Here is a 27,374-nt window from a genome sequence, read left to right as displayed (position 1 = left end):
TTTTATTTATAAACATTTCTGCTTTTTGGGCACATGACAGAAGTACTGATTTTAATTCATTTATGGTGTTCCATCCCATTCTCTTTCTAGCCCTGGGTACAAGCCATTTCTAAGTATCATCAAACCACAGATCCAGAAACTAAATGAAATAGTAGAAGAGCAAGTACAACCAGAAGCGTTTCAGCCAGTGAATCCTTCTAAGGTTCCTGAACAAGCAAACCCAAGAGCTGAGGAAAACAGGACTTCATCTAGCCATGGCACTAATCCTCAGAGTGATGCTGGCAGCAGCAATGCAAGCAGACATGAAGAGGACAAGGCTAAGACAGAGGATGAGGATTCATTCCAAGAAGGCAGTTATGACTGTGTTGTGTCTTAAATGGAAGGTGAACAACTTCCATTTGTTCAGGTGTTGAAAGGAAGCAAACCAGCTCTTAGATCTGCTTCTGTGTTTTTAATTCGACTCTTTTTTCGTTTGTTTTGGTTTTTTAATATTTCAATCTTTGAAATTTTTAGTGGGGATAACTAAACACCAGTTTCATATAATAATTTCAAAAGGAGGCATGATTCTTTTTTGATGCAGTGGCCAGACTGCAGCTTTACATTTTGATACTTTAAATATGTGGGAGAATGAACACACATGGAGACAGATTCAGCCAATGTTCATCAGTACCTTTACATCACCAACACGTTCCGAAGAAGCTACTTATATCTCGAGTTTAAAAGGTGAAGAGGGGATTAAATATAAAAACTGTTTCCTTTGCAGCTTGCCTGCCTAATAAATGTCTGATCAATGCAGTTCGGATTGGTTTGATACTGATATTTTGTATTAAAGAACTGTAAAATATATTGTATGTTTTTTGTGAATAATCTTGTACAAATACTCAAGACTGTACCATATTTGGAGGTACCTGTGTGTATTTGCATGTTTCTGGATGACTAGTAAAGTTAAAGCAGAGTTGCACTTCTTTCTGGATGAGGCATACTTTACTGACCTAACACTGAACAAGGTGGCTTACCTGCTTTTTACTGTCACTTAACAGATCTTGTAGTTGGGTTAAGGGACTGCTGAAGGTTATTTATTTCTTTGTAAATTCTTTTCTGATAAATGGATTTTTAAAATGTAAATAATCATCATATACTCTTGCTATGGAAAACTAGCTTAACAGCGCATACTTAAACATTTTTCAAACATTTTATAATATGCATACTTCTAACTAAGACATATTTAACTTTCGTACAATGTTATGAAAACCTGGCTGCAGAAGTCTGTTGCTTTGAGGTACTTATTTTTTCTAGCTGCTGTCCCTATGTAATAACTACCTGTAACAGTATTAATTTAGATATTAGCTTGTTTGTACTGTGCAATCTGAACAAAAATGCAACATACTCATTTTATACATGATAAACTAGTTTATTTTTTATAACATCACTTGATTACTGACATGGACCAAACTAGTCATCGTAGGGTAGTTACAACATCTGTTGCTTTTCTAGCGTAGTTACTAAATGCACATCCATTTAAACTCTGAAATTAAGACTATTCACAATTAAGTTTTAAATAAATTGTAGTTTCATCATCTTTATTTCCTTTGTAGATAAGATCAAGTGCTTTAAAATGTACAGATATTAAACTGCTTTAGAATGGCTTTCCTAAGCCAATACAACCAGTACAAGTGCAATAATTGCGAGTATTACGTGGAAAGCTGGAGCTATTAATGAATGCAACTTGAACTTCATTTTAAGAGTTGAAACTTGAGACTGAAGTTAGAGGAAAGAAACTCAGTCTGAGTCCCAGCATTAAGCTTATTCTGCATTGTAGCTACTGGTTACAGATAATGTCTATCATACCTGCAAGCCTGTTGTGACCTGACGTCAAAATTCATTATTGTTTTAAGGGGATAATACTTAAAGCTTTTTTATTATAAAGAAACCTGCTTAATGTATGTTAAATAAAAACTGTACTTCAAGTTAATATTTTTCTGTGGTTCTGTGGTAATGATAAGCCAAGGCCATTCTGGTCAGCATTCTGTTGTTCAGGTTTTGGATCTGTGCAAGTAAAACATACATTAACTGATATATTAACATTCTTAATATTCATATCATACAACGTGCTACTGTTGTTTAGCAGATAAAGCTTTTTAGTTGTGAAATTTTAGAAGTTTGTAGTTCTTTAGTACTAATTAATCTCTATGCAAATCTCATGTGCTAATTTTGTATTTTGATTTCACTGCTGTTATACACCTGTAATTAAAAGACAAATGTATTAAACTTTACTTTTAAGTTACTCCTATGAAAAATAACTATTTCTGACTTCAAGCCTTTCAGGTAGGCCATCTTAGAGAGACAAAGCTCTCGGGGAAACCACTTGATGAAATTGGTTTTTTATACTCCTGTGGCTTGTTTTTTACAGGATGAAGGAATCAAACCTTTACCATATTAGTGCATCTTTGAAGTTACATCCACCTGCTGCTGTGAAAGATGTAGTGGGTTTAGGTGGCAAGGGTCTGGTAGCAAGGGGGGACTAAATCAGACAGAGCCAGTTCCAGCAAACACAACCCGGTGCCTTCTCTCCGTAATGTATTTAACAAGGAGTAAAAAATGCTGTGGAGGGTGAGAGTCTTGCAGGCGGCCAGGCCCGTAAAGGAGGATCAGGAGGCGGTATTCCAGGCACTGGAACAGAGATTCCCTGCAGCCTGTGGCTCTGTGCAAGTAAACACACACATTAAATGATATACCAAGAGTCTTGCTCATTAGCCTCTTAACTGCCGTGGTGCTGCTTGGCAGCTCAGTCCTTTCAGATGGTGGGGAAGCAGCCTCTACTGCAACACACTGTGGAGCCTGCTGGAGCAGATACCCACAGTGGCAGTCTTGGAGCACCCACAAGCAGCTGGACAGATGAGCCCTGAAGGAAGCTGCAGCCCAAAGAGCCCACACAAGAGGAGGATTCTGGCAGGAACTGTGGCCCACAGGGATCCATGCTGGAACAATCTCTTCGTGAAGGTCCACTCCAGCAAGAGGAAGATCCACTTTGAAGCAGTTTATGAGAGACTATCCCATGGAGTGGACCCCATGCTGGAGCAGGGCAATAGTGAGGAGAGGAAGGAAGCAGAGAGTAAATGTTACAGACTGACCACGGCTTGACTCTTAACTGACCATCCCCAGTTCTTCTACACCACTGTGAGAGAGAAGATAGAAGAGTGAATCTGGGAAGGAAGGGGAGGTTGGGGGAAAGTATTTGGTTACCATATTTTAATTTTAATTGGTAATAAAATGATTTTTCCAAGGCCAGTTTGTTTCATCTGTTGTGGGGACCAGTGAGTAAAGATAATGAGTCCCTGTCTCAACCCATGAATTTTTTCATCCCATTTTCTCCTCCTGGTCTGCTGAGAGGAGAGTGTCAGCAGTTTGGTAGTTACCCACCTGCTACCTAGGGTTAACCCTCCGCAAAAGATCTAATCATCGACAGATGTGCACTATTTAACTAAAAATAGGAAAAACAGGCCACTTAACCAGTTGAGGATAAACACCTTTTTATGTAATTCCAACATTTATGGAAATCCAACATACTCTTCCCATTTTGTGAATCCAGCTCACATAAAACTGGCTGATGTAAGATTTCCTCCTTCACAACAATTTGCACATCATCACATTTTCTTGATCTGTTTTTTATCCTGTGCAAAACTCTCAGAAAAACAGGAATAATACTCTATATTTCTTGCTATTAGATCCTTTCACGCTGGGTATACTTACAAAACTGCTTGAATCAAGTTGCATTTCTCAAGGTAATTTTTCACTATCACTTTTGTCAACCCAAGTAAGCTAATTTTTCCTCAGCATATTTTATGTCAAAGAAACCAGTTCAAATGGTTTTAGAGCAACAGTGTCTCTAAGCTACAGGTTTGAGATGCACTGTTAAGTAAGCAGAAATATCTGAATTTATAATCTAGCCAGAACCTCCTTGTACACAAAGGAGGTCCTTTTCACAATAAACTGAAGGGAGAAGTTGTCTGTGGCTATAATGATATTATAAAAGATGAAGAGTAACTTGCTGATGGTCATAAGCTTTCAACTGGATGGATTTCCCACAAGTAAGAGGGAACATAAAGGCAACAGCTGCAACCTACTGTCTCAGCTTCCTATCCTAGAGCTGAACACTTTTGAAGTACTCTAGTAGGCAGTGACAGGAATGGCAGCACAGGGTGAGTGGTCTAAGTCATCCCAGTGTCTCAGCAGACAAAAGAGAGACAAACTGGTTGAGTGTTCTATTTATCACATAACCCCTGAAATGGAAAACTCTTTGGGCTTACTTAGTCAGAAAGCACTGAGAGAAGACTTCTAAAAGTCCACAGTTGGAGCCTACAGCTACTACATAGCAGACACAAGGCACATAACGACTCTTTCCTTTTTTCAAGTTATTGTTTCCTGTCCAAAAAACTCCAAACCACACAAAATAACCCAACAAATACAAAAGGATAAAACAAAAAACCCACCAAAAAATACAAAACAAAAACTTTGAAACAAAACTGTTGCTATCACGCTGGCAGTAGTGTGGAGGAAGGGTTTTAGAAAGGCCTTGGGAATGGGAAACTGAGGAAAAGATACACTTATGTATGCCCCATTGTTTCAGGAAAGTTTCGCTTCAGTATCTTTATGTAAAACCCCCTTCTCCCCACCCCTGAGCAGTTCCCATTGGACCTGGCCCCTGGGGTGGTTCTGATGTGCCTTAGCTGAACACTGTCTCTATTGTTTAGACCTTATCTCTTTATTTTGCTGTATAAAACTGTATCTGGGCAATAGCCCAGGGCCTTTGGTCACTGCAATGCTTCAGGCAATACAATCTCTCTGGACAAGCATACCATTGGTCTCTCTTGGTCTCTTTATCTCGAATCCTAGCGGCGACTGAGGCAGCGCCGCAGCTCGGACCGTGCTAACCCAGCCCTGCCTGGTGAGCCCAGGGCAGCGGGACCGTGGAAAACCCCGGCCCCGGAGGGGACAGCTAGCCAGAGGGTCCCGGGGGGCCGGGGAGGGACGGGGGACAGCAGCGAGTGACGCCCGAAAGCTGCAAAAACAAACCAAGACACTCAAACAGAACAAACCACCACCTTTCCCTTGAAAAAACATCTCCAAGTAAACTCTTCATGGGCAGCTTTCTAAGATGGTTACTTAAATTCACCTGTGCACTTACTGGCTTTGAAGCTTCTATTTGTTTCATTCTCAGAATAGATTGAAAGAATGATTCCTTTTTAGATGAATTACTGCTTGTTTTTAAGACTGACTCATCTTTCTGCAACTGAATTTTTTTAAAAAATGTTTGCTAATGAACACTGATGCTTCACATCCTGCTTGAAATACAGATCTTCCTAAACTGGCTTGTACTTCCTGCTCAAGACTCTGCTTTAATGCTCAGCATGTTCTCAAGCTGCACGAACAGCTTTGATACACCATGAAGAGCTGCAGCCCAACAGAACCTCTTCCACAGTGAACAGAAGAGCCTGGCTAATTTCCAGGTTTACATGAAGGTTGAGAATGAATGTTCTGTCTTCAAAATGGAAGCCAGAGTTACATAAATTGACACAAACCACAGAACCTAGGTTTACTGATGTTGCCTGTCTTCCTACCATTCTCTACCAAGACCACATACTAAGTTCTAAAACAGGTCATCCTGCAGGTCCCTTCCAATTATCAAGTCAGATTATGTTCAGCCCTCAAGGGAGAAAAGTATGGAACAGCTTTGCCATGCAGGTAAACTGTTCTTCAGCTACATCCCAACTGCTACAACTACCTCTGTATAGACTTGCTAGATCTCTATTTGATTAGTGTTTCTCCAGGAGAACTGCAATCCAACACAGACTGAGACATTTAAGACAGGTCTTACTAGCACAGAACAGCCCCACTCAGCTCAACAGTCCGTCAGTTTGTGTATGATAGCTGAAATTTTCCTGTTCATTGCACCTATCCCAACACTTCTTTCTTCAAATGCATGCTTCTGCTTGACAATCTTGAAGGTACGGGGACACACTGTAAGGATGCACTAGATTGTGTAACAACAACATGTAGGGGCTTCCTTTACTTAAATTGATAAAGTGCTTAGTACTCAGCTTCAAAAGTATGTATTTTAATAGAAAACAGCAGAGTCTCAAATCCATCAAAATGAGGGAAAAACAGAAGAAAGCAATTTAGAAAATGCTGTGGATGTAAATTGTTTCCAATGAGCATAAGGCAATTCTAACCATTTACTGCCTCTACTAAGAATAATGTTTCTACTCTACATCCTGGTATCCTTAAAATTACGAGCTGCTTGCATTTCATACATTTCAAAGAGTAAATCACAGAATGTTTTTTTAGTAGTAACCCACAGTAACAGAAGACTTATCTGCTTATACTTGAATAGGGAAGCAGATAGACACAAACAGTGAATTTTTCCATGCTGCTTTTTTGTCACAGGTTAACAATAAGACTGGTCTCAACCATCAGTTTTGCAAATAATACTTAGCTTGGTTACCAGTGACTCCTCTGTATCACATCTTTTTCAAAAACCACCTTCCTCTCCAGGAAACCAGACAGAATTCCCATTTTAACTTTTCTCAGCTCAGATGATTTTTGCATTCTTTGGTCAAGCTTATCTTCCACACAGCTCTAAACACTACCTGTCTAACCCAGCACCTCAGCACTGTTTCTACCCCAAGGTCAAGTAAAACATTACTGCAATGAATGAAAATTCAAATATATAGCCTTTAATTATGCTAAAAATCAAGTCACCAATAGAGTTTTGCTTTTATTTACAAAGACAGAAATTTGCAACAAACCAGACATACCTCATAATAGATTTATTTAACAAGGATTAAATCCTGAGACAGCAGAAGTTATTGCTTCACTTAAAAAGTTTCAGAAATTGCCAACAGGCATTTTTATATTTTTGGCTCCCAGTATGAATTCTTCACACAGCACTTCCAAAGCTTTGAATCATAAGCAAAACTCAAAACTGAGGAAGATGGCAAATATCAGTGCAGCTTTAATTAATTAGCTGTGCATCAGCTAGAGTACAGTACAACACATTTGTTGAGACCCAAGAAACAGGAGTTTTAGTTCATAACTCTGATTTTCAACTCATTAATAGCACTTCTAAATAATACAGGGATTATACTTTCAAATCAGATACAATCAAGTGAGTGATGATTAATGCACATTACTGTATAAACCCACAGGTTTTAAGGTACTGATGGCCAGTTCATTATGATTGCAGTAACTAAACGTCTTACCCTAGCCCATGAGTTGACAATCTTTGTTAATGTCCCTTGCACCAATGACACTGGTTCTTTCCACTATTACACACAACTACAAAACAATCCAAAGGAAAAATTCTGGACTGGAGAGTTGTTATCCATCACAGCTCACACAAACTAACTCACACAGTTTTCTTTCATGTGCTCTACAAACTTATCAGTCCTAGCATGTTTCTACTTGAAATGATGATGCCTGCACAAAACCTGCTCTGCACAACATTAGGCAATACTCATGAGATTAAAAAAAAATATTTAAATTTGTAGTGTGGTATTGATATAGCCCATTTTTTTTATGTATAATTTGGAAAAAAACATTAAGTTCCTTCAGGTACACCAAGTTCTTTGAATTTCAGAAATTACCCTTAACTATTAAACACTGCACTAAAAAACCTCAAAAATCCGGTAAGTATAAAAAAAGAGGTCAGTAGCTTCTGATTTCAAAGCTTGCCAATAAAAATTGGAAGATACTCCAAAATACAGTCATTTATAAAATCGATCCTTTGAAAATAAAATAAGAGCAATCCAGAATATTAGACACCTTTACAAAATTACTCTCTTAGGTGCTTTTCCTTAAGGAAAGGAAACTTTATTTTAAGAAATAGTAAAATGTATTAGGAAGTGCAATATTGACACACTACCAAAGAAGTTTCTCCAAAGGAGATACCAAAATTAGCCAATTCTAATAAATTGGAAAGAAACTTAAAATTTAGAGTAGATTAGTTATAAGACATCCACTTAAAGGAGTGAAGACTTAGAATTCTTATGTATGAGAGAGCAAGTCACACACTCTTGTGTTGATAATGAAAGATCCAAATAGGAACAAAACCTCAAGATGGTAGTTAGACTGAACTAAGCCACTCATGCTGTTAACACCAAAGAGACAGGAAAAGGGGTAGAACTAAGTTTTTTAACAGAAACATACCATTTGGGTAAACAATTACCACATCCCATCATAATATTGATTCTCTGCATTGTGCATTTGCCAAGGACTCAACACAACCTACATGAGTACCACAGCTTTCAGTGACTTCATCCAGTGACAAAAGTAATGCTCAGGACTTTGCCACCTCTGCCATGCTCCCACAGGAACAAACACCTTCTAGCTGGAGATCAGACTTGAATAGGACAGATAGGATTGGTAGGTTACACTCCAAGTATCAGTGAAGTAAGGTTTTATTTTACATAGTATCAAAATAATTCCATGAAGCCCTTCCATTACAATTGCCACTATTTATTATGCAAATATTACCTCGTCAAGTGCAGTTTTCATTTTAAGAAACTCACTAGCCAAACTGCCACTTCAGTGGAAGAGCCAAGGTGAACTGCATTCAGAAAAGTATTGTTATATCCCCAAGATAGCAGTAGTCTTTAAATAGTCAGACTGCCAAAGAAACACCTTTTGCTGAAGTATTTTAAATTCTTGCTGAAGTCTCTGGCATCTTGTTACAAAGTGCTTGCCACAAGGGCATGCTGCATTAGAGATAATCCTATTAGCCCTGCAGAATTGTTGTAAAAATTAGAAGACAAAAAGGTCATAGGTACAGGACCAGCCAGAAGAAAATGTCCAGTCTGGAAACCTCTCCAGTAAGGCATAGAGTTGAGGTGACTTTTGATCTTCCCCAAAAAAGTAATGTGCTGCTATGGCGAGGGAGACTATTCCATCAGAATGCTTCTCTGGGGCCTGAAAGTGAGAAAAGGACAACACAGTCTTTATGATTGTTCCTGACACTTAAAACATGAGATCAATTCAGATGCAGTTTTCTACAGACAATATCCATACAACAAAATCCATCCTGCAGTTTTTTGTCCTCTACATTAAAACACTTCTTATCTTCAACACATCAGTCTGACTACATGACAAGTTCCATTTGAAATGAACTGGCAACCACATGTTTAGATATTTAGTGCCTCTGATGTGTTACACAGCTTCCACGTGCTCCTAGTTCAGTAGCTGTTTTGCTGACAAATCAAGATAAGGACTCCAACACAGTATTTACACTGATCCTTCTGGCAATCCTGAGGATATACAGCCTCTTCTGCTTAGCTTTGCCTCTGTCAGACTTGTAAGACTTGTCATACTTGAGACTCCAGTCTGCCTTATTGAGTACCCTCTGAGGATTATTTATGTTTAGACAGCCTGGTTTAGGAAGGAAAATTGGACCTTCTGAACTTTCAAAGATACCTGTAATAATTACTCAAAGGATAAGACACTGTTAAACCTACATTAAAAACATACAGGTCTGCAAAAAATATTCCTTTGCAAGTTAGAAGGGTGGGGAGGCAGATAATAAATAAGCCTTGCTTCCATCTGAAAATAACGTAAAAGAAAATTCAGAAAACAAAGCTTTTAGATCTCTCTTCAGCTTCAAGACAGATACATTTTCCACCAAGGATCCTGTAATTTCCCAAAACCAAGCAAACAAGAGAAAATAAAGGGAAAGAGAACTACTCATAGTAATAATCAACTCTGAAATACCAGTAGTAAAGATAAAACTTCAAGGACTGTGAGGTTAAGATCAGAGGAATCAAAGCTTATGATCAAAGACCATGCAGACAAGAAAAATATTTTTCCCTCGGCAGCCAAATTGGCGGACTACTCATGGAAAATACATGGGAGCTGATCTATAATGCCGACATATCAAAAGAGGGATACTAGAATCTACCAAATAAAGCAAAGCATTAGGGAGTTACTGAGACATTTTTCACAGAGCCACGGTGGGAAGAGGGTGGACCAAGGCTTCAGCAGGTTTGCAGCGGTGCCGCACTCACCGTCAGCTCCACCCAGAAGCGCCAGGGAGCCGCGCGCAGCCCGCGCGAGTAGAACACGAAGTAGTCTCCCCCCAGGCTGGCGACCGGCACTCCATCCCCGAGGGACCAGCGGGACAGCGCCGCGCCCGCGCGCGGCCGCACGTACAGGGACATGTGGCTCGGGCCTGCGGACAGAGACTGTGCCAGTGGGCAGAGAGAACCCCCTGCCTTCCCACACAGCAGCAGGGCACCCCTGAACTACCATTCCTGTCTCACAAAGCACCACAGAAACGAGTTCTCTGCAGAAGATGCTCCAGTTTTTTCTAAGCACTGGGAAAAGTGAGATAATGATGTAACAGAGGAATACAGGACATTTTATAATAATTAAGATAAAAAAGTCTTATACATATTAACATATAAAATGCTACAAGATCCAGTTTAGAAAAGACCTTCTGTAAAACAATCAAGACTTACTCAAGACAGATGAGGTTACCAGTCCCAGAAATAAGAACTGCACGACACTACTCACAGCCTCTAATGTGCTATGAAACTGAATTAATGCTAATTTCAGAAATCTTGTGAACAGCACTAGAACCTGCAGTAATGGAGTCAAAGCTTGACTTATTACGGGCATAAAAATAAACATAGATCATAAACCAGAAGCTTCAGTCACTCACCAGATACTTCAAAGCTTAACCTCACAGAGTTCCAGGGTATCATCTTCTTGGACAGAAGTTTAAACTGAATGGGGCTTCTTGGCAAAATTTCTGAAGCGGGAAGATACCAGTTTTTCCTGTGTAGAAAAATAAGTTTCAAGTTATTCTCAATGCAACACCCTGAGCTACTAAACATTAGAAGACAAGAAGTTTCTTTCTAGTACAGCTGACTGTGCTGCTACTACGTGAATTATTCAAAAGGTGTTGATTCTAGCAAAAGGCAGGTAAAATCAGCTTTTGGCCAGACAAATATTTAAAGGGCATATTAATAGAAAAATAATCACCAGTGAATCAATTCATTACCTTAATCTGCCTTAAATTACTAAACAAACGAGTGAGACTATTTTCACCTTCAAACAGCTAAACTTTTGCTCTCAAGATTCTAGAGGTGTGAGAAACATCCACAGCAGCTGGTTTCCTTCTGTGGAAACCTTCTACTCTAAAATCCTCTACTCAGCTGCAGTGAAGGAAGGGATGAAGAGAGATGACATATATCCTCCTCCTCTCAAGTGCCCTTTAAGAGACCATCCCTTCACCTTTTTCTCCACTGGTGCTTTCATCTAATTTCCACACATCAACTTCTACAGCTCCTGCAGCAGACCCATGGCAGAAGACACACCACCTAGGTAAAAGTTTGTCTTCTGAAGAGGAAGGATTATTTACTTTTAGACCAAGATTATGCCTAATTTTTCTTCCGTTATATAAGTGAAATTGCATGAATGACCCCTGTATTTTGCAGTAAATGCTCAAGTGAAGCAAAGTTCACACAAACCGGAACATGAAATGCACTGGCAGAATCCAAGGAAGGCCACAGAAGGGAGCCTGCTCCTCACATGGAGTTCTAATGGTGTCATTGATTTCAGGTACATGGGGAGTTATGTGAGATATTCCATTATAATCAAACCCATTAATCCATATACCAGAATCACTTTTAACCACATTTCCATCTAGATCATGAAATCTTCTGCTTGTATGCTAGAAGAAAAAAAAAAAAAAACAAACACAGAAAGATAATGGAGCCGCTGGAGTTTGCAAGAATCAGAGGTGATTCTGAAATATTCTCTGTGTGAATCCTTAAGGTCTACTGCATTTTCAGTACTGAATCTTTCCAGTTTCAGACCTTTCAGCACTGAACACATATCTGAGTATTGATGAATATAAATGCAAGAATTACTCAGATAAGAAACATACCATAAAAACACCATCAGAAGATGACTGTTTTAGCCCACCTCAAACCACATTCACTTTTTAAATTACCACTGTTTACACAATTTGCCCACTTAAAACCCCCTAAAACACCCCACTCTTCTGACACAGATGAGCTGAACACTGAGAGTGAACAAGGGAAGCATTAGCAATTGTTTCAAATCCAGGAATAATCATTAGAGCTTTAAAAGCAAGAGAGAAAGGGGATATTAATCCTTGAAAAAACTAAACACGCTTGCAACCAAAAGAGGCAATACAACATGCAAAGCTTTTCTTACCTGGAGAAAGACTCGCTTAGGCTTTGGGTTAGCTGCATTAGAACTGTAAGGAAAGAAAATTCCACTACAAACGAGAATCAGAGTGACCACAAACACCGTAGTTAAAGTTATTAGCGTCGTTTTTGTGCTTTTGACAAGGTAAATGAAGTTAATCTAGAGAATAAAAAAACAGTCCAGTTATAAAACTGCAACATTCAGATATAAAACATTACTTGTATAATTCTAAAATTCAATTATGGAACTGAAGGCACATTAAAAAGACATAATTGCAAATACCACCTCATACAAGACACTTTTTTAAAATCTCAGTATTTAAAACTAGTATTTTTAAGTTATTTATTTTATAAAAAGGAATAAAGTGAGTACTTCCTGGAACTTTCAAAACTTTCCTGTTTTTAAAACATCTGCCAACAACAACAAAAAACCCCAACAGAATCTTTCTATGTTCTATGGCAGCAGAAAAAGCCCACAAATTTGAGTATTCTTTTTGAAGTTTGTATATGTATTATTCAGTCATATATTACACCTAAAATGAATCTCTGCTCAAAACTCAGCTTTACTTTCATATTTTACATCAGTCTTTACTACATCATCACACCAGCAATATAAGCTCTGCTTCAATGACCTTCCTTTGACTAATACAAACCATGGAATCTTTGACACATGTTCTAGAAATTTCCTGTAACATTTAAGATACTGTAAAATTATCACTAACTTCCAGTATTAATTTAAAATCCCATCTTATTCTAAACTATAGAGAAAGCCTAAGAGTTTTAAACAACATTTACAAATTCTACTTACAAAATAGGAAGACAGGATCATAGTGAAGATCACAATAAATCCTGCTAACACCATATCTGGTGGAATTTCTGAACCACTTCGTCCCATGACTGGTGTAAACATTTCAAACACAGTCCAACTAAGATACAGCATATATAGATAGGGAACAAACATCCCCAGCATGTACATCAAAATGAACTTAATTGTGGCACCTATACAGAACAGGAAGAAATAAAATACAAGAATGTAGAAGCTAAAAAGGACATAAAACACACAGCTTTACTGATATATTCACAAGGATATACTACTGCAAGTCCCAATGCACAATATTGGTCCCAATGCCTGACATGGATATGGGAAGAAGATCTCGTTTTGCACAGCCAACGCCAGAACAATTTTCAAAACCACCTCAAAATTAATCTTGTATTATAAAAAAATTTAAACATGTTTTCTGTCCCAAGCATCATTTAAATATTACAACATTTTTATGAACCTTTAACTGTTCATCAAAATTCTGATCACTAATTAATATACTCGCGTACTATTCTTTTAACCTGAGACATGGGATGTTTTTCAGTGTATTTTTTTAAAGCTTCCCAAACTGTCTTTAGTTCAAGAACACTTCTTTAGTAACAAAAATGTGACTTAGTTAATTTGACTACTCAAAGTCAATGTTTGTAATTTCTTTTGCTTAAATAAGAGTAGGGGTACAAGTTTAAAAACATAATTTCTGCCCCTCAAAACCCATACCTTTTTGGCTGAATTCCTTGTGGATCATCAGCTTAGTGAGTAAAGGAAATGCTACCCATAATGTACAAATGAATGCTGAACAAAGGCCCATCTGAGTCATCACAGCCAATACTATTGACCAAATCATCAATGAGGCATCAAAAAAAACATCTCCCAGGAACTGCTCATTCACATTCTGTGACAAAAAAGAAGAAATACATTTAATTACTGTACACATTCCATAGATCCCATCTCATGAGAACATACAGAAAAATCCAAATTCGTTCTGAATGTGTATGTAATTGTTTTCCTTGGGCAAAAAACAATTTTGACAAGCACCATCTCACCATACAGAATTATCCATGACAGTGTATTTTTTTATTAGTTTTCTAAATCTGCTGACATAACTTGAAAAAGAGATTACATAGGCTGGGGAAGAAGGAGGAAGGGAATGTACAAATGATAATACCAAAGAATACACAAGGTTAGTGTTTCAGGTGAAGAGTGCCTTTTTTCAAAAAAAAGTAACACAGCATATTAAAAAAACTATGTAATACTTAAGGGTGAAAACATTATCTGGACCTCCTCAGAATGTAAACTAGTTTTACACAAGCACTGTTATTAGAGTACAAATATTATACTGGTGAATTTTTAGGTCATGACACAGGCTGTCACTTCAGAAGTCTGTTTATTAAAATATAATATTTGTTTTGAATACACAACATCATATGTGAGACAACAGCAGGTATGTTTCAGGGGGGATTGGGGAAAGAAAAAATGTAACCATCAAAAATATGACTTGCTTTGGGTTTGGGGTTTTTTTTAAGTTACATGGGCAATCCTGCAGTGTTTGCAGTGCACGATTCTGAACAGCAAACCCTGCCAGTAGCACAAGGGACTGCTTGCATGAACAATGTTAATCAGAAAGCTCCTCCTTCAGTTTCAGGGCAAGAAGGAAAAAAAAGAGGAGAGTGAAGAAACATAAAAGTTGCCAAACCTATTTCAAAACACAAAGCTTATCAAGTCACAAGTTGTTGAGCCACGAATAGGCACTGCCTCTGATAGCCAAGGAAGAGATTGGCTTCCAAAATTTTAATGCAACTTTTAAGTCAAATGCAAGTTACAGAAGCAACATTAACTGTACAGCGTGGTGCAAGCCACAGCATGCAACACTTCTGATTTTCAGATGGTTGCTCTGATGATTAGGCAATCAGTAGGCATGAAGATCTAAAGCCTGAAATGTCTTAACAGCTAATGAAAGTAACAGCCAGCTCATCCAGACCACTGGAAAGTGGTAACATTGCATCTATTTTATAAATGGCTCATCTTTTCCACAAAGGGAACACACGAAATACATCTATTTAGTAACATATGTGCACCACTTAACACTCCCTTTCCCCCAAAAATTTCAACAAACCTACTTCAACAGAAAGATACGATGGATCCACTCAGAATTTTTCATTCCATCAAATGGCATGAAGTTCTCAAAACTTTTTAAAACATTTGTATTTAGATGACAGCTAAGGCTTCCTAAATTCCCTTGTCCAAAAGCCATCCAAATGGCTGAGATGGTATAAATTACAGCAAGCTGAATGACTAAATATTACTGCACCTAAATCCTCAACCTAGCAGGCCTGAGTAGTCAACCTCCACCCTGGAAGAGTGTCATCTATCAGATACCTCAATTACTCATATTAACACAAAACAATATGAGACTATTATAATTATAAAATTATTACACAAGTTAAATTGCATTGCTTAGTCCATAAAAAAGAATACTAAGCAAAACAGGTAGATAGACAGTAATCATGGCAAATGACAACAATGGAAAAGTAATACACCAAATCCTACTGAGCTTTGCAGGGGTCTAAATGACTTTTACCTATTGCAGAGAAGAATACAGACAACCAAGAGCTCTGTTCCATCTCCAGCTGTGGTCAAAATAACTATAAATCAGAATAACCACAGAATTGTTTAGGTTGGAAAATGCCTTTGAGATCATTTGATCTAAGCTTTCCATTTCCAAGGCCACTGGTCAACCATGTCCCTAAGTTCCACATCTAGATACCTTTTAAATACTTCCAGGGATGGTGACCCAGCCCTTTTCCCGGGAGCCTGTTTCAGAGCTTGATAATCCTTTCCAAAAAGAAATGTGTCTTAATATCTAATCTGAACCTTCCCTGGTATAACTTGACATTCCTTCTTGTTCTGTCCCTTGTTGTCTGGAGGAAGAGGCCAAACCCCACCTGGCTGTACCCTCCTGTCAGGCAGCTGTAGAGTGATGATGTGCCCCTGAGCCTCCTTTTCTCCAGCCTGAACAACCCCAGCTCCATCAGCTGCTCCTCACAGGATTTGTGCTCCAGACCCTTCACCAGCTCCATTGCCCTTCTCTGGACATGCTCCAGCACCAAAATTACCTTCTTGTACTGAGGGCCCCAAAAATGAACACAGGATTTGAGATGTGTCCTCACCAGTGCTGAGTACAGGGGACAATCCCTGCCCTGCTCCTGCTGGCCACTCTGTTGCTGGCACAGCCCAGGATGCCATTGTCCCTCTTGGCCACCTGGGCACTGCTGGCTCATGCTCAGCTGCTGTCACCAGCACCCCCAGGGCCTTTTCCTGTGGGCAGCTCTGCAGCCACTCTGCCCCAGCCTGTGGCACTGCCTGGGGCTGCTGCGACACAAGTCAAAAAGGCTCCTCCCTTTTTTCTGAAACATCTCCTAAAGGTCAAAGCTGCCTTAAATTACATAGCTTTTACCTCTCTGATTTAGCAGAACAATCTCTATGTTTAGATGAAGTAATTTTTTACAGTGACACTTTAAATACTAAAAACCTTTTGCTTTTTTTTTTAAGCAGCACACATCTGTCTTCCACAGATTAAACACCTCATCGCCCTTCAACAATAACAACAAAGACTTGCCTACCTTGTAGAAGAACTTCTTGGCTAGCATGTGCACAAGAATGAGCTTAGCTGCAGCTGCAGTGCCATAGAGAGACACAGAAACATAGAAGTGGGTGTACCATGAAAGAGCCCGTCCAATGAAGGAGACAAACACTGCCACCATAAGGACTGCCACCAGTGTGCACACCCAGCTCATCAGGGTTAAACTGAATGCAGTCAGTAACTTCTTCAGATTATAAACAGCTATGAAGAAGAAAAAAGTTTACTTCAACACTTGTGTATTCTACTGCAAACTATCATAAAAAATTTAATTACCCGATAGTGTAACTAATGACCAAAATAAAGGGATCCCCTGTGAAGTTAACTTAACAGCACAGTTTGCATCACTTCACCTAATCACTGCATGCCTATTTGCACACATCCCCGCTGCAATGTTTATTCCAGAATACTGGTGTAATTTGCAGATTACTACGTGGCCGGTGGAGCCACCGTTTCACTTTTAAGTATACAAAAATGTCCAACAAGAAACCCAACTAAAACAACCACAAAAACTCCAAACCAAAATAAAACTCTTCCCCGAAAAAAACCAAAATCAAACCAAACAAACCACCCAAAGCCCCCCTCCTCATTCCCTCCAAGAACAACAAAAAATTGGAGTTGTTTTTCTTGTAACATTTTCTTACTCCAAAAATGTTTTCTGAATTTTGAGGAGGAGATGGGTGTGATTTCTTAAGCCTTATTTCTTTTAAACAGGCATGTTCCTACACATGCTAAGAAGCTCTAACTAGCTTTAAGTTGGTTTACACTTTCTATTAAACTTTGCTGTCATTTTTCCCCATTTTTTTTCTTACTTGGTCCTATCTATATACAGGTATTGAAGAAACACAGTTCTGACATCGTATCTGAATTAACAAAAAAAATATAATGATATGGTCCAATTTTTTTCAATTTACAGATCTTTAAGATTAAATTTTAATCTTCATTAAATGTTAAGATACAAAATCAGGATTCATAAATGCTTGACATCTAGGCCTATAATATTCTTTCACTATCATTAATATTGAGATGCAAAATTTAAACACAGAGCAACTCCTATCGGATGCTGCACATCTAAAATTTATTTCTGAAGTCCAACTAGCCAGATGCTGTAATGGCCTGAACACTTTTTCAACGAGACTTTTGCATCTAGTAATTGCTATTTGTTGAAGAGTAATGCAATTAGAAAAAAAAAAAAGGTCAAAAACCAACAAAACAACTCTCCCCCCCCCCAAAAAAAAAACCCCAAACCAAAAACCACTTAGACTTACCTCTGGGTTTTGGCTGTAATACTTTTTTGCTTAAATAAAAAAAAGCAATTGCTGATGTGACATAGTTCATAATTGTGCCAACACGAGCAGGATAAGCCAGGACAAATAAACCAAGTATATCAAAGAACACAACATTTCCATGTCGATACTCAAAAGATTTAGCCAACTTTTCTGATGTAGCTAGATATTTTAAGACAGCCAGAATATTGTCACCTATTAAAAGAGTAGATGCACAATATAATTATATCAAATTCAATGAAGCACTACATAGCATTTTAATATAACCATTCTGAAAAATTGTATAGAAATATCCTTAACAAAAGCATGAATACACAAATTATTATACTTAATAGGTATTTGACAGTACACACAGAATAGTATTTTCATGAGTTATTCTATCCAGCTATCAAAGTAAGTATACTTGGAAAGTCTCATGCACTTAGACACCACCTCAGTGAAGACAACAGTCAGGCTGTCAGCCCATAAACTCTTCCTCGCTTCTGATATTTAGCACTGGACTTGAAGGCTAACCCATAGCAGAGTTTATAATTTCCTAATCTTCATCCTCTTCTCCTCACCACTAAGTGACCCCTCCAGGTTTTCATGACTATGAATTACCTGCCTTTCCTTCCCTACATAAGTGTAAAGACATGGCTGCTATTTTACTCTGTAGCCTCCAGGTCACCTTTTCCTTTCACACAGTAAAGCCAAAACACAGGTAATCATTCATTCTCAGCTTTCATTCTGCTTTTACTAGACCATTAAAAGTGCTTACTGGCTGTAGAGTTGTGGGATTTTTTGTTTGTTTGTTTGTTTTTTGGTTTTTTGGGGTTTTTTTTTTGAGTGGGACAAGTTCTACATATAACCATTATGACCACTAAAAGCACTTTTGCAATAGGAATTTAAAAGCATTACTTTCTGTCCTGCAGCTAAATTGGTGCAAGGAAGTGTTTAAAACGCTTACTCATGCTGGTCATCTAAGCTGACTTCTGCATAAACTTGAAGAGTGAATAGTCAAAATCCTGGAGGTATTTAGGATTATGCTAGCTTTTCCTGGGAAATTAAAGGCCTTCGTCATTTTCTGTACTACATTCTGTCAAATAGCCTGCTATAAGCACAACCTGTTGTAGAAAATAAATCCTGTTTACCCAGTCTGTGCTACCACATAAGTTTGACTGAGGTCCATTCTAATATAAAAACTCTGTTGGCAGATCAGTCTCTATGCCACCAACCTACTCAAAAGCTTCTGATGAGAAACATCAACCAAAAATGGGACTTAGTGAGACAAAAGGAGTACAGAATGCTGAACAATCAGGTATCACTGGGAGAGACAGTAACTTTGATTTGAAAGCAACTCTGAAATCTAATTAACAATACTGGATGCTGATAAACTTTATATTGCCAAGTTGACCAAATGTATTTCCTTTTTATTTAAAAGGTGTGTGTTCAATTAATTCTCTGCTCTTGAGAACACAACCAACATGTATACTAAATGTATAATTAAAGTTATTAATTTATACTATAGCAGTCTTTCAGCAAAATGAAAAAGCAGCTACAATACCATTCTTTGGTAAATTACTGAATCGTTAAAATACCAACCTGCTCTCTGAATGGAATCTGTCAAAATTCTGTCTGATGTGTCATATTCTGTATGGTAAATGTAGCCATTTTCAATAAAAGCCAAATCTATTCCTACAGAAAGAAAAGCAGCATTTTTAAAATCTATGCAATCCTAAAACCCCAAAACAAATATGTGAAAGCCTCCCATATACTTCACAGAAAACACTGCTCTACTTTGCAATCCAGTCGTTATCCTTAGAGATGAACAAGAAGGAAAACTAACTGGACTTGCAGTGTCTTTAAAAGAGATCAGCTTTAAAACATTTTAAAGTACCTGTCATTTTGCATGTACCAACTCCAATGACATCTGTAGTCAACTGGAGAAACACATGAAAACCCCAGATCATCTCAGCTTCAAAAAAGATGTACAAGGTGCTTGCTAAATGCTTACTTGCAACACTTCAATAAATGTTCATGCTGAAAAGTAATAAAAAGCAGCACTGCGGAACTACAGAGCACCTTCTCAAAATACCAGGTGCCTTCTTTGTACTTCTAACATGTAAACCTATTTTTTTTAAATTATTTACCAAAATCCAAAGGTTATTCTGCTTCATTAGTTATACAGTCAGTATATTCCATTCACCTGTTCAGCTAAATACGCAAAAAGCTGCTACCTGCAATTTGAATTCTCAGAGTTTTTGGCAAATTAGGTCTCAATTCTGAGGAATGAACCAGTTGTTAAACCTAATTATTTTTTAAATGATTTATTAAAAAACCCCAGAGGTCAGTGAGAAATCTTTCACCATCTAAGTACGATTCTGAACAAAGAAGATATAGAAGACATACAAAATCGGCTACTTCATTTTCAGACTAGAAGTGTACTTCAGAACAGTACAGAATATGCCAGAACCACTGCTTTGTACTAATAATCAATTCAAAAATATCACTTTTCTTGAAAGTGATTACAATGACAACCTGTTCAAGATCAAGGACTTTAGAGAAGTTTACAGTCTTTTGAACTATGTTCACACTGAGTGAACATTTCACATTTCTATACCACTGTTCATTCTCCACAGAAAGAATAGCAACCTGTAAACAGATTAGCAAACTAAAATACTTTTGTCCTGTCCTTGATTATGGAAGAAAACAGACAAAACCCAAAAACCAACAACCAAATATCCTAAACAAAACATCACCACCAATAAGGAAATAAACCAACCCACAACAATCAAATAAAAATAACAACAAAAACCCCAGTAATAAAAAACCCCAACCAAATAAAACCTAAGGGTAATGAAGATGCATTAATAACTATGTCACTACCTCTAAAGATGATGATTTTGGTTTTCCATTAGATACAGACATTTCATTCCTGCAATGAAATGTCCTGCAGGTTATTAATATCATGTACCAAAATGTTTCAAAATAGAATATTTAATAGAGTAATGCTAATCCCTGAAGTATTTTCCTGGTTTTCAAGAAACTTTTCTACCATGAAGCTTCTTTCTGTAAATCACGAGTCATCTAAAAACATCCTTAGCAAACTATATGACAAACTAAATTTAAGAACTCTTTCCTTAGGAAAGGAACAGTGTGACAGACAGAGCAAATCTGAGGATGTCCACATAGTCAACCATACAACAGTGTCCTTGTTATAAAAATGTAATGTGTATTGACGTGCCTTTTGATAACATACCTGGAACGTTGCCAAAATCCCTGTAGATACGGAAGTCCGTATCAGCTGGGATAATGCCACTTTGAAATATTTCCTGTGCCACCACAGAGGCAAAGGGATGTTTGGCTGCAACAACATATGCTTGTACCAACCAAGGGTTCTCAGGTCCTAACAAAAGATGAGCAGAAAAGTCACAGCAAATATTTTTTGAACTTCAGTTAGGATATGCATTCTCATGGTAACAAATAACACAAAGTAACTCAGTGGAGATTTAACACTCTTGTCCTGCAGTAACTACAATTGTGTTGGATAAATGACTCACACTTGAGAGAAAGAATTAGCAACACCTGAGGGGAAAAAAACTAAGCCACTCTTGCTTATTGTGTTCAGAGGCAGAACAGATAAACCATGTCCCATATAGACTTAGCATTAATTAAGAAGTCACAACCTTTAGCCAACCTTCCAATCCATCATCTATGTATCACACATCAATACTGCTGTTTAGAAAAAAGTCTGTCCCCCTAAAGCATTCAGTGCAAGTAAACAGCTAAGCAGCTTCATCAGTACAAGGAAGTCTGCAGCCCAGCTAGGATGGGGCAGAGGTCTAACTGTAGCCTACAACAGAGAAGTTCTGCTGTTTCCTGAGCATGAGATGGAGTTCTAATGTCAACATCTTCCTGCCAAGATTTTACAAGAACTGCTGTGAAAAATAAATAGAACATGTGAAAGTATGAGTATTAAGGTATGTATACTATCCAAACACTTTTCCCCTTTTTATCTTCAACTAAAAGGGAAACACAACTTCTATTATTCTGCCCTCCACAGGTTTCCCATCTATGAAGCAACTTCTGTGGTAGTGCTTTAGCGTGCAACTATATAAAGACTGAGAACAATCTAATTGCTGCACAAGACTGGAAAAAAGGCACAGAGGTTCCCTTGTCTTTTGCTTATGGATAATTTTCAATATTCTGTCAAGTCTGCATAATTTATTATCAAACTATCCTAGTGTAGAAATTGGACACAATGCAAGCTCATACCTGTTTGAAAAACAAGTTCTTTTCCTCCTACACCTGCTGCCTCCAGGTTAATAAAAGCTCTGATTGATTTTGCCCACTCATGTTGTGTAATGAAGCCATGACTAGCCTTGATGGGAAAACAAAAAAAATATAGGTCAAACATCTACCAGACAAGCCTAAATGTTGTTTTCCATCATTCAACACTGCATATAACTCAAGGCACATGGCAGAAAACACAAACAGATGCAGAAAATGCAAGTCTTCGATTTAAACTAATACAGACAATATCCTTAATCCATCTGTATGTTTCCCTTTGAAATTATACACATTCACCTAGACAGATAATAAATGAATATTTCAAGAGATAATACAGAAAATATATCTTTCATTTGTTAAGAATTTTAATATACTGCTTTGATGTATAATTTCTAATTCTGGCACATTCTCACCTGCAAAATATTTTCTTCTGCACCATTAAATAAGAATATGACAGCATGCTGCAGGGACTCAGGTGATTTTGAAAGTGTGTTAAGTATTTCAAGCATCACTGCACAGCTAACAGCATCATCACTGGCACCTTAAAATAATCAGCAAAATAACAGGGCTTACAACAAACACACAGATTTGCAACAAAGACAAAAGAGGAAAAACAGTTTATGTTATTTCAGTTTTAATATAACTGCAGTACAATTGTGTTAAGCTTTAGTATATTTCCTGGTCCTATTTGTACCCTCTGTCTATACTAGTTGAAAGCAACAGCTGGAAGAAAAATTATGTTCTGAAACTGGGCAAGTGAATGACCAGATATCAGATCCAACACTACGGTTCAAGAGAAGCAGACTAACCAGGTAACTAGGAAAGCAATGTGATAATTAACTATTTTCCTGAATGCAACATGAATAAGCTGTAATTTGCATTGTCAACACCCTCAAATTTCAAGAAATAAACACTCCCCCACAAGTCACCCCGAAGTGCTCTACACTGTTAGAATGCATTCAACTAGGACGACAAAACTTCAAAGTAACATAAAGCTAAGATTGCAAAATATAGCTAAGGAAATACCAGAATTCACACCTTTAAAAGCCTCCATAAGGTATACATTATAATAAAAGATTTTCATGATCAGATGCTTTTCACCACCCTCCTTTGCAGAAACCTCTTTCACTCTAATCCAGTTTCTCAACCAACACTAATATCTCACACCTCCCACGCCCCACTGGTTTTTCATCTTGATTAAGCAGCCATCTTTTAGTCAAGAACTCCCACCTTCCTCACTTCGGTGCAAGGTGTAGCACCTCCATGTCCCATTCTAATAAAATTTGGGAGAAAACAGAAATTTAAACGTCATTCCTGTGGTCCTGGGTTGCACACATGTTGCTGACATGCACTGAGATGCCAACAATGATGTGTTCAAGTGTCAGCATGCTATTTAGGTACACTTGTTAGCTGCTCAAAATGTTCAATTTACACATAAAAGAAAAAAAAAGAGCAGCTTTTCCAAAGCTTGTCAGCAGGCAAAACTTAAGAAGTATCTGCTACAAAAACTACATATTCCTAATAGAAACATAAATCTTAGTCTAGGTTTTAGCTTTAGTTTATTGCATAGAATAAATAAATATGAAATCTTTCCAATACATCATTCTCTACCTTATTTCTCAAAAATTATTTCTCAGTTCTGACAAAAGCTTTCTATAGATTATCACCCAAATACATGATTTAAAGCCCTGATTGTCACAGGTTTTCACTAATTCCACAGAATATCACAGAACATTCTGAGTTGAAAGGGACTTTAACTGCTACCCCAGTTTAACAGGAGTCTGCTCTTTGCCACACTGAGTTATTTTATTTAAAATGCTGTATTGAAAACTCAGCAGACATATATAGTTTACAGTGAGAATAGTGATTTGCCTGCCTTGCTGTGAGGCTAAGAAATATAAAAGTTATTAGCTTCAAGAGCCATATAGATTTACATCTGATAAAAGCAACCATGCTGCCATAGACTATTACACAAACTTGCAGAGAAACTATACCCAAACACCTCATACACAACAAAACTGACAGGAGGTTGTAACAGATTTTACAGCAGATATTGGTAAACTAAGAAAACCACATTATGTCTGCAATTTCAAGGATGTTTTTGTTGTTGAGTTTATCAGAAAAGAATCAAATACGACATATAAGTGAAAAGTAGCAGAATCAGAATAAGAGACGTATTTTAGGACTTCACAGTTTATGTTTTTTCCTTCACAAGGAACACAAGTTTTCTAAAATAAATGATTTACTGAGATTTGCTTCACATATTTTGTGTATATAAGCACCACATGCAGATTATATTTTATTATCTAATTTTCAAATTTATTACTCACTGATCTTTGAGTCATGCTGATTCTGGTTAAAAGCCCACCTTTCTAGTAATGAAAAAAAGGGCTGTAAGGAAATAGCTAAGAGAAATATGGGAGAAAACCAAAGACTCTTTTGCTTAGGTAATGTGCAAGTGGCATACTAAGAAAACAAAAGGCAGAGCAGCTCCTTGCAGCTATGAAGTGCTAGGCTGCTTTGTGATTAAGAACAAGCACACAGGATGATTTCTAGCTCCTCTGCAGTTTTCTGTAAAATCTTATTAAAACCACGTCTACGTTTCTGTCACTTCTGTGCAAGGTTGGTGAAATATTTTAGTGTCTGAGTAACTGTAAAGAAAATAACTGATGTAAACATAATCCTGTTTTATAATCCACAGAAATCAACACACAATTTACATAGGACATCAACCTGAAAACAGTTTTTAATTATCATAGTACTACATTTGTGAAATACTCTAAATCTAGGTAGACGTACATAGACTATACATACAGTAATTAGTATCTCTGCTGTTCCTCAATCACAGAGCATGTATAATAATCATGCATTTATTAAGCTTAATTTAGAAGCTCATGTTGTACAAGTATGACTGAGGAGAAAGAGAAGTTCTATATACTATTTATGGACAGGAAAAAAGCAGAAGGAGTCCAGCACAAGCTTTGTTTCTCTAGCTAACACTCAACTGTTTCCTTAATAATGAAGACTAGTCACACATGCTGCAGAACAGAAGGCTCACCACTAAAAAAATAAAATATTGCGTGGGATGTAAATGAAGAAACTCCAGCAAAACCTGCACCATTGGTGAATGCCATCTGTGGGTGTTTTTCAACTGTAATAAGAGGCACACACCTGTGGCTGAGTGTTACAACAAATTTTGTGTTTTAGATCCATATCTTCCTAGCTTTGTTAAACCCACAAATTTACAAAGCAGTTTACACCCTTGCTGCAGTAACAATTTCACAGGATTAGATTTTAAAAATATAGAGGAACAAAAATAAGAGAGTACAGTGACAGTCAAAATAGAATTAAAAAATATACACACTATCAAAGTAACAGTACTCCAGCCTTTGATCACTACAGTCTTTTGAGACAGAAGCTTTGAATGTGGAGAGGAAAAAAAACCTGGCATATTTAAAGCATATCAGACTGAACATCTGAGACACCTGCAAAAGGAGGGGCAAACAGGCTCATTACTGGGGGTGGGCACGGTCTCTTGCACAAAGCATCCTGTGAAAGGAAAACCAGGATTAAATAAGTACAGAAGTATGAAAAGACATGGACAATGGGTGGAAAAAGCACATGAATGAGATGCATAAGCAGTGAATTTTAAGACGGGCGGATATAACCAAACTTCCCAGAAATCTAAACAAGGATCTGTACCAGAAAGTCAGAGTGAAATCCTGAGTTTAACAGGATCAACCTGTCACTCTAAACAATGAATTTCACTGAGACCAAGTTGACTAGCTGACAAGTGCATTATTCTCACTGGCTATTTGGTAGGAGAAATCCATGAGCCAAGCTGTATGGCTCATGTCACACACAGAAACACGGAATAAACACACGGACCTACCCGGGGTATTTGGTACGGAATCAAAGTGACAATTGGATAACACTGCATGCTCAGCTCCATTGCGAGGTTCCAGCTTTACTACCACATTGGTTATGTTTGCATAGTAACTAGTAAAGCCTCCTAAAAAGTCAATGCTGAAGGAGCCCGTGGGCCTCTGTATGTCTACAGATATCTTGTGAGCATCCGTGCTTTCTTTTTCTATTCCCCTGATTTGTTCTAAGAGGTAGTTAACTGCAAGAACTTCATTTTCTGGACTTCCAACTGTTCTGGGCCCAATTGCTGTAATGTTGTCGAGATATCCCCTGTAAGACATAAATTTAAACTTAAGCATCAATACATTCAACATTTAGTATGTAACTTACATACAACTGTAACATTTCTGTAGGTGGTTCTTTCAAAACTCAAGATAAACAGAAGAGGCTAAAGCCAGTTAGATAGTAACTTATAATGGGAACACAAGCCCGATCACCACTTCTTATTTTTAACTACTTACCGTGATCTTAAGCCGTGGTATTGGTTTTCTGATCTGAACATACCAATTTAAAAAGAAACAGAAGAGTGAATGGAGAAGCTAAAGCCTTTACCTTTAGCAAGGTTCTATATGCATATATGTCATTTTCTGAATGTTTGGAAAAGCACACTTTTATCAACACATACACCTGACGCCAACACTCTGAAATTACAGCGATAGTTTTAGTCTTCCCGGCTGTGTCTCGGTGACACAACAACTGAACACTTGCGAAGCTTTCCCAGGCACTGAGCACCACACGAGGCTCCCAGAACTGAACCGCGGGAGAGGCGCTGTTCCATCACCCCGAGCTCTCGCCTGCGCGACGCGACCGCTCCGGAGGACCGCCACCCACCCCGGCCGCGCCGTACCTGGCGCGGGAGGCGCTGAAGTCGCGGGGCCCGGCGGCGCCGGGCGGGCGGCTCAGCAGCTGCCGGTGCGACACCTGCGCCAGCGCCCGCAGCCCCAGCAGGTACAGCAGCACCAGCGGCGCCCCCCGCGCCTCGGGCAGCGGCAGCAGCGGCCGCCGCCCGCCGCGCTTCTTGCCGCCCGCGCCGGGCTCGCCGTCCTCCCGCGGCGGCGGCCGGCGGCGGTCGCGCTGCGCGGCGCTGGCGCGGAGCCGGCCCCCGGCCGCGCCGCCGCCGCGCTCCATGGCCGCGCGTCCGCCCGCGCAGCCGCCGTGCGGCCCGGCCGAGGTCGGGGCGCGGCCCGGCCCCGCCCGCCGCTCGGGGCCCGGCG

The 27,374-nt window shown here is 38.5% G+C and overlaps 2 protein-coding genes across 6 annotated transcripts in view; one reads left to right on the top strand and one right to left on the bottom strand.

Annotated features, from left to right (window-relative positions):
• Positions 1-12,384, top strand: part of RIC1 (RIC1 partner of RAB6A GEF complex) — a 56,496-nt gene extending 44,112 nt beyond the window's left edge. For all 5 annotated transcript variants that reach the window (XM_077790121.2, XM_077790122.2, XM_021531698.4 and 2 more), the window contains one exon: positions 91-12,384. In XM_077790121.2, the coding sequence (XP_077646247.1) occupies positions 91-376 (286 nt within the window). In that variant the 3' untranslated portion in view covers positions 377-12,384. The remainder of the gene's footprint in view (positions 1-90) is intronic.
• ERMP1 (endoplasmic reticulum metallopeptidase 1) lies at positions 6,713-27,288 on the bottom strand. Its single transcript, XM_031507334.3, has 15 exons — positions 27,008-27,288; positions 26,129-26,430; positions 22,650-22,777; positions 22,222-22,327; positions 21,206-21,352; positions 19,549-19,641; positions 17,950-18,162; positions 16,665-16,885; positions 13,762-13,936; positions 13,033-13,223; positions 12,232-12,384; positions 11,520-11,722; positions 10,709-10,824; positions 10,053-10,216; positions 6,713-8,964 (listed from the first exon to the last, which is right to left on the bottom strand). Exons 1-15 carry the CDS (start codon positions 27,286-27,288, stop codon positions 8,800-8,802), a joined length of 2,658 nt encoding a protein of 885 aa, XP_031363194.3. The 3' UTR covers positions 6,713-8,799.
• Positions 27,289-27,374: the final 86 nt, after the last annotated feature.

This window comes from Lonchura striata, chromosome Z (assembly GCF_050655825.1).
Source record: "Lonchura striata isolate lonStrDom1 chromosome Z, ASM5065582v1, whole genome shotgun sequence".
Classification (NCBI taxonomy): domain Eukaryota; kingdom Metazoa; phylum Chordata; class Aves; order Passeriformes; family Estrildidae; genus Lonchura; species Lonchura striata.
This window is presented reverse-complemented; position numbering and strand designations above follow the sequence as displayed.

Bases quoted from the DNA above. Each gene is read 5' to 3' on its own strand.
- ERMP1 (XM_031507334.3), bottom strand. From the start codon at position 27,288: ATGGAGCGCGGCGGCGGCGCGGCCGGGGGCCGGCTCCGCGCCAGCGCC. The intron at 22,778-26,128 runs GTAGGTCCGTGT...GATTATTTTAAG, and splicing joins TTCCGTACCAAATACCCCGG to GTGCCAGTGATGATGCTGTT. The intron at 11,723-12,231 runs GTAAGAAAAGCT...TTTTTCTTCTAG, and splicing joins CTAAGCGAGTCTTTCTCCAG to CATACAAGCAGAAGATTTCA.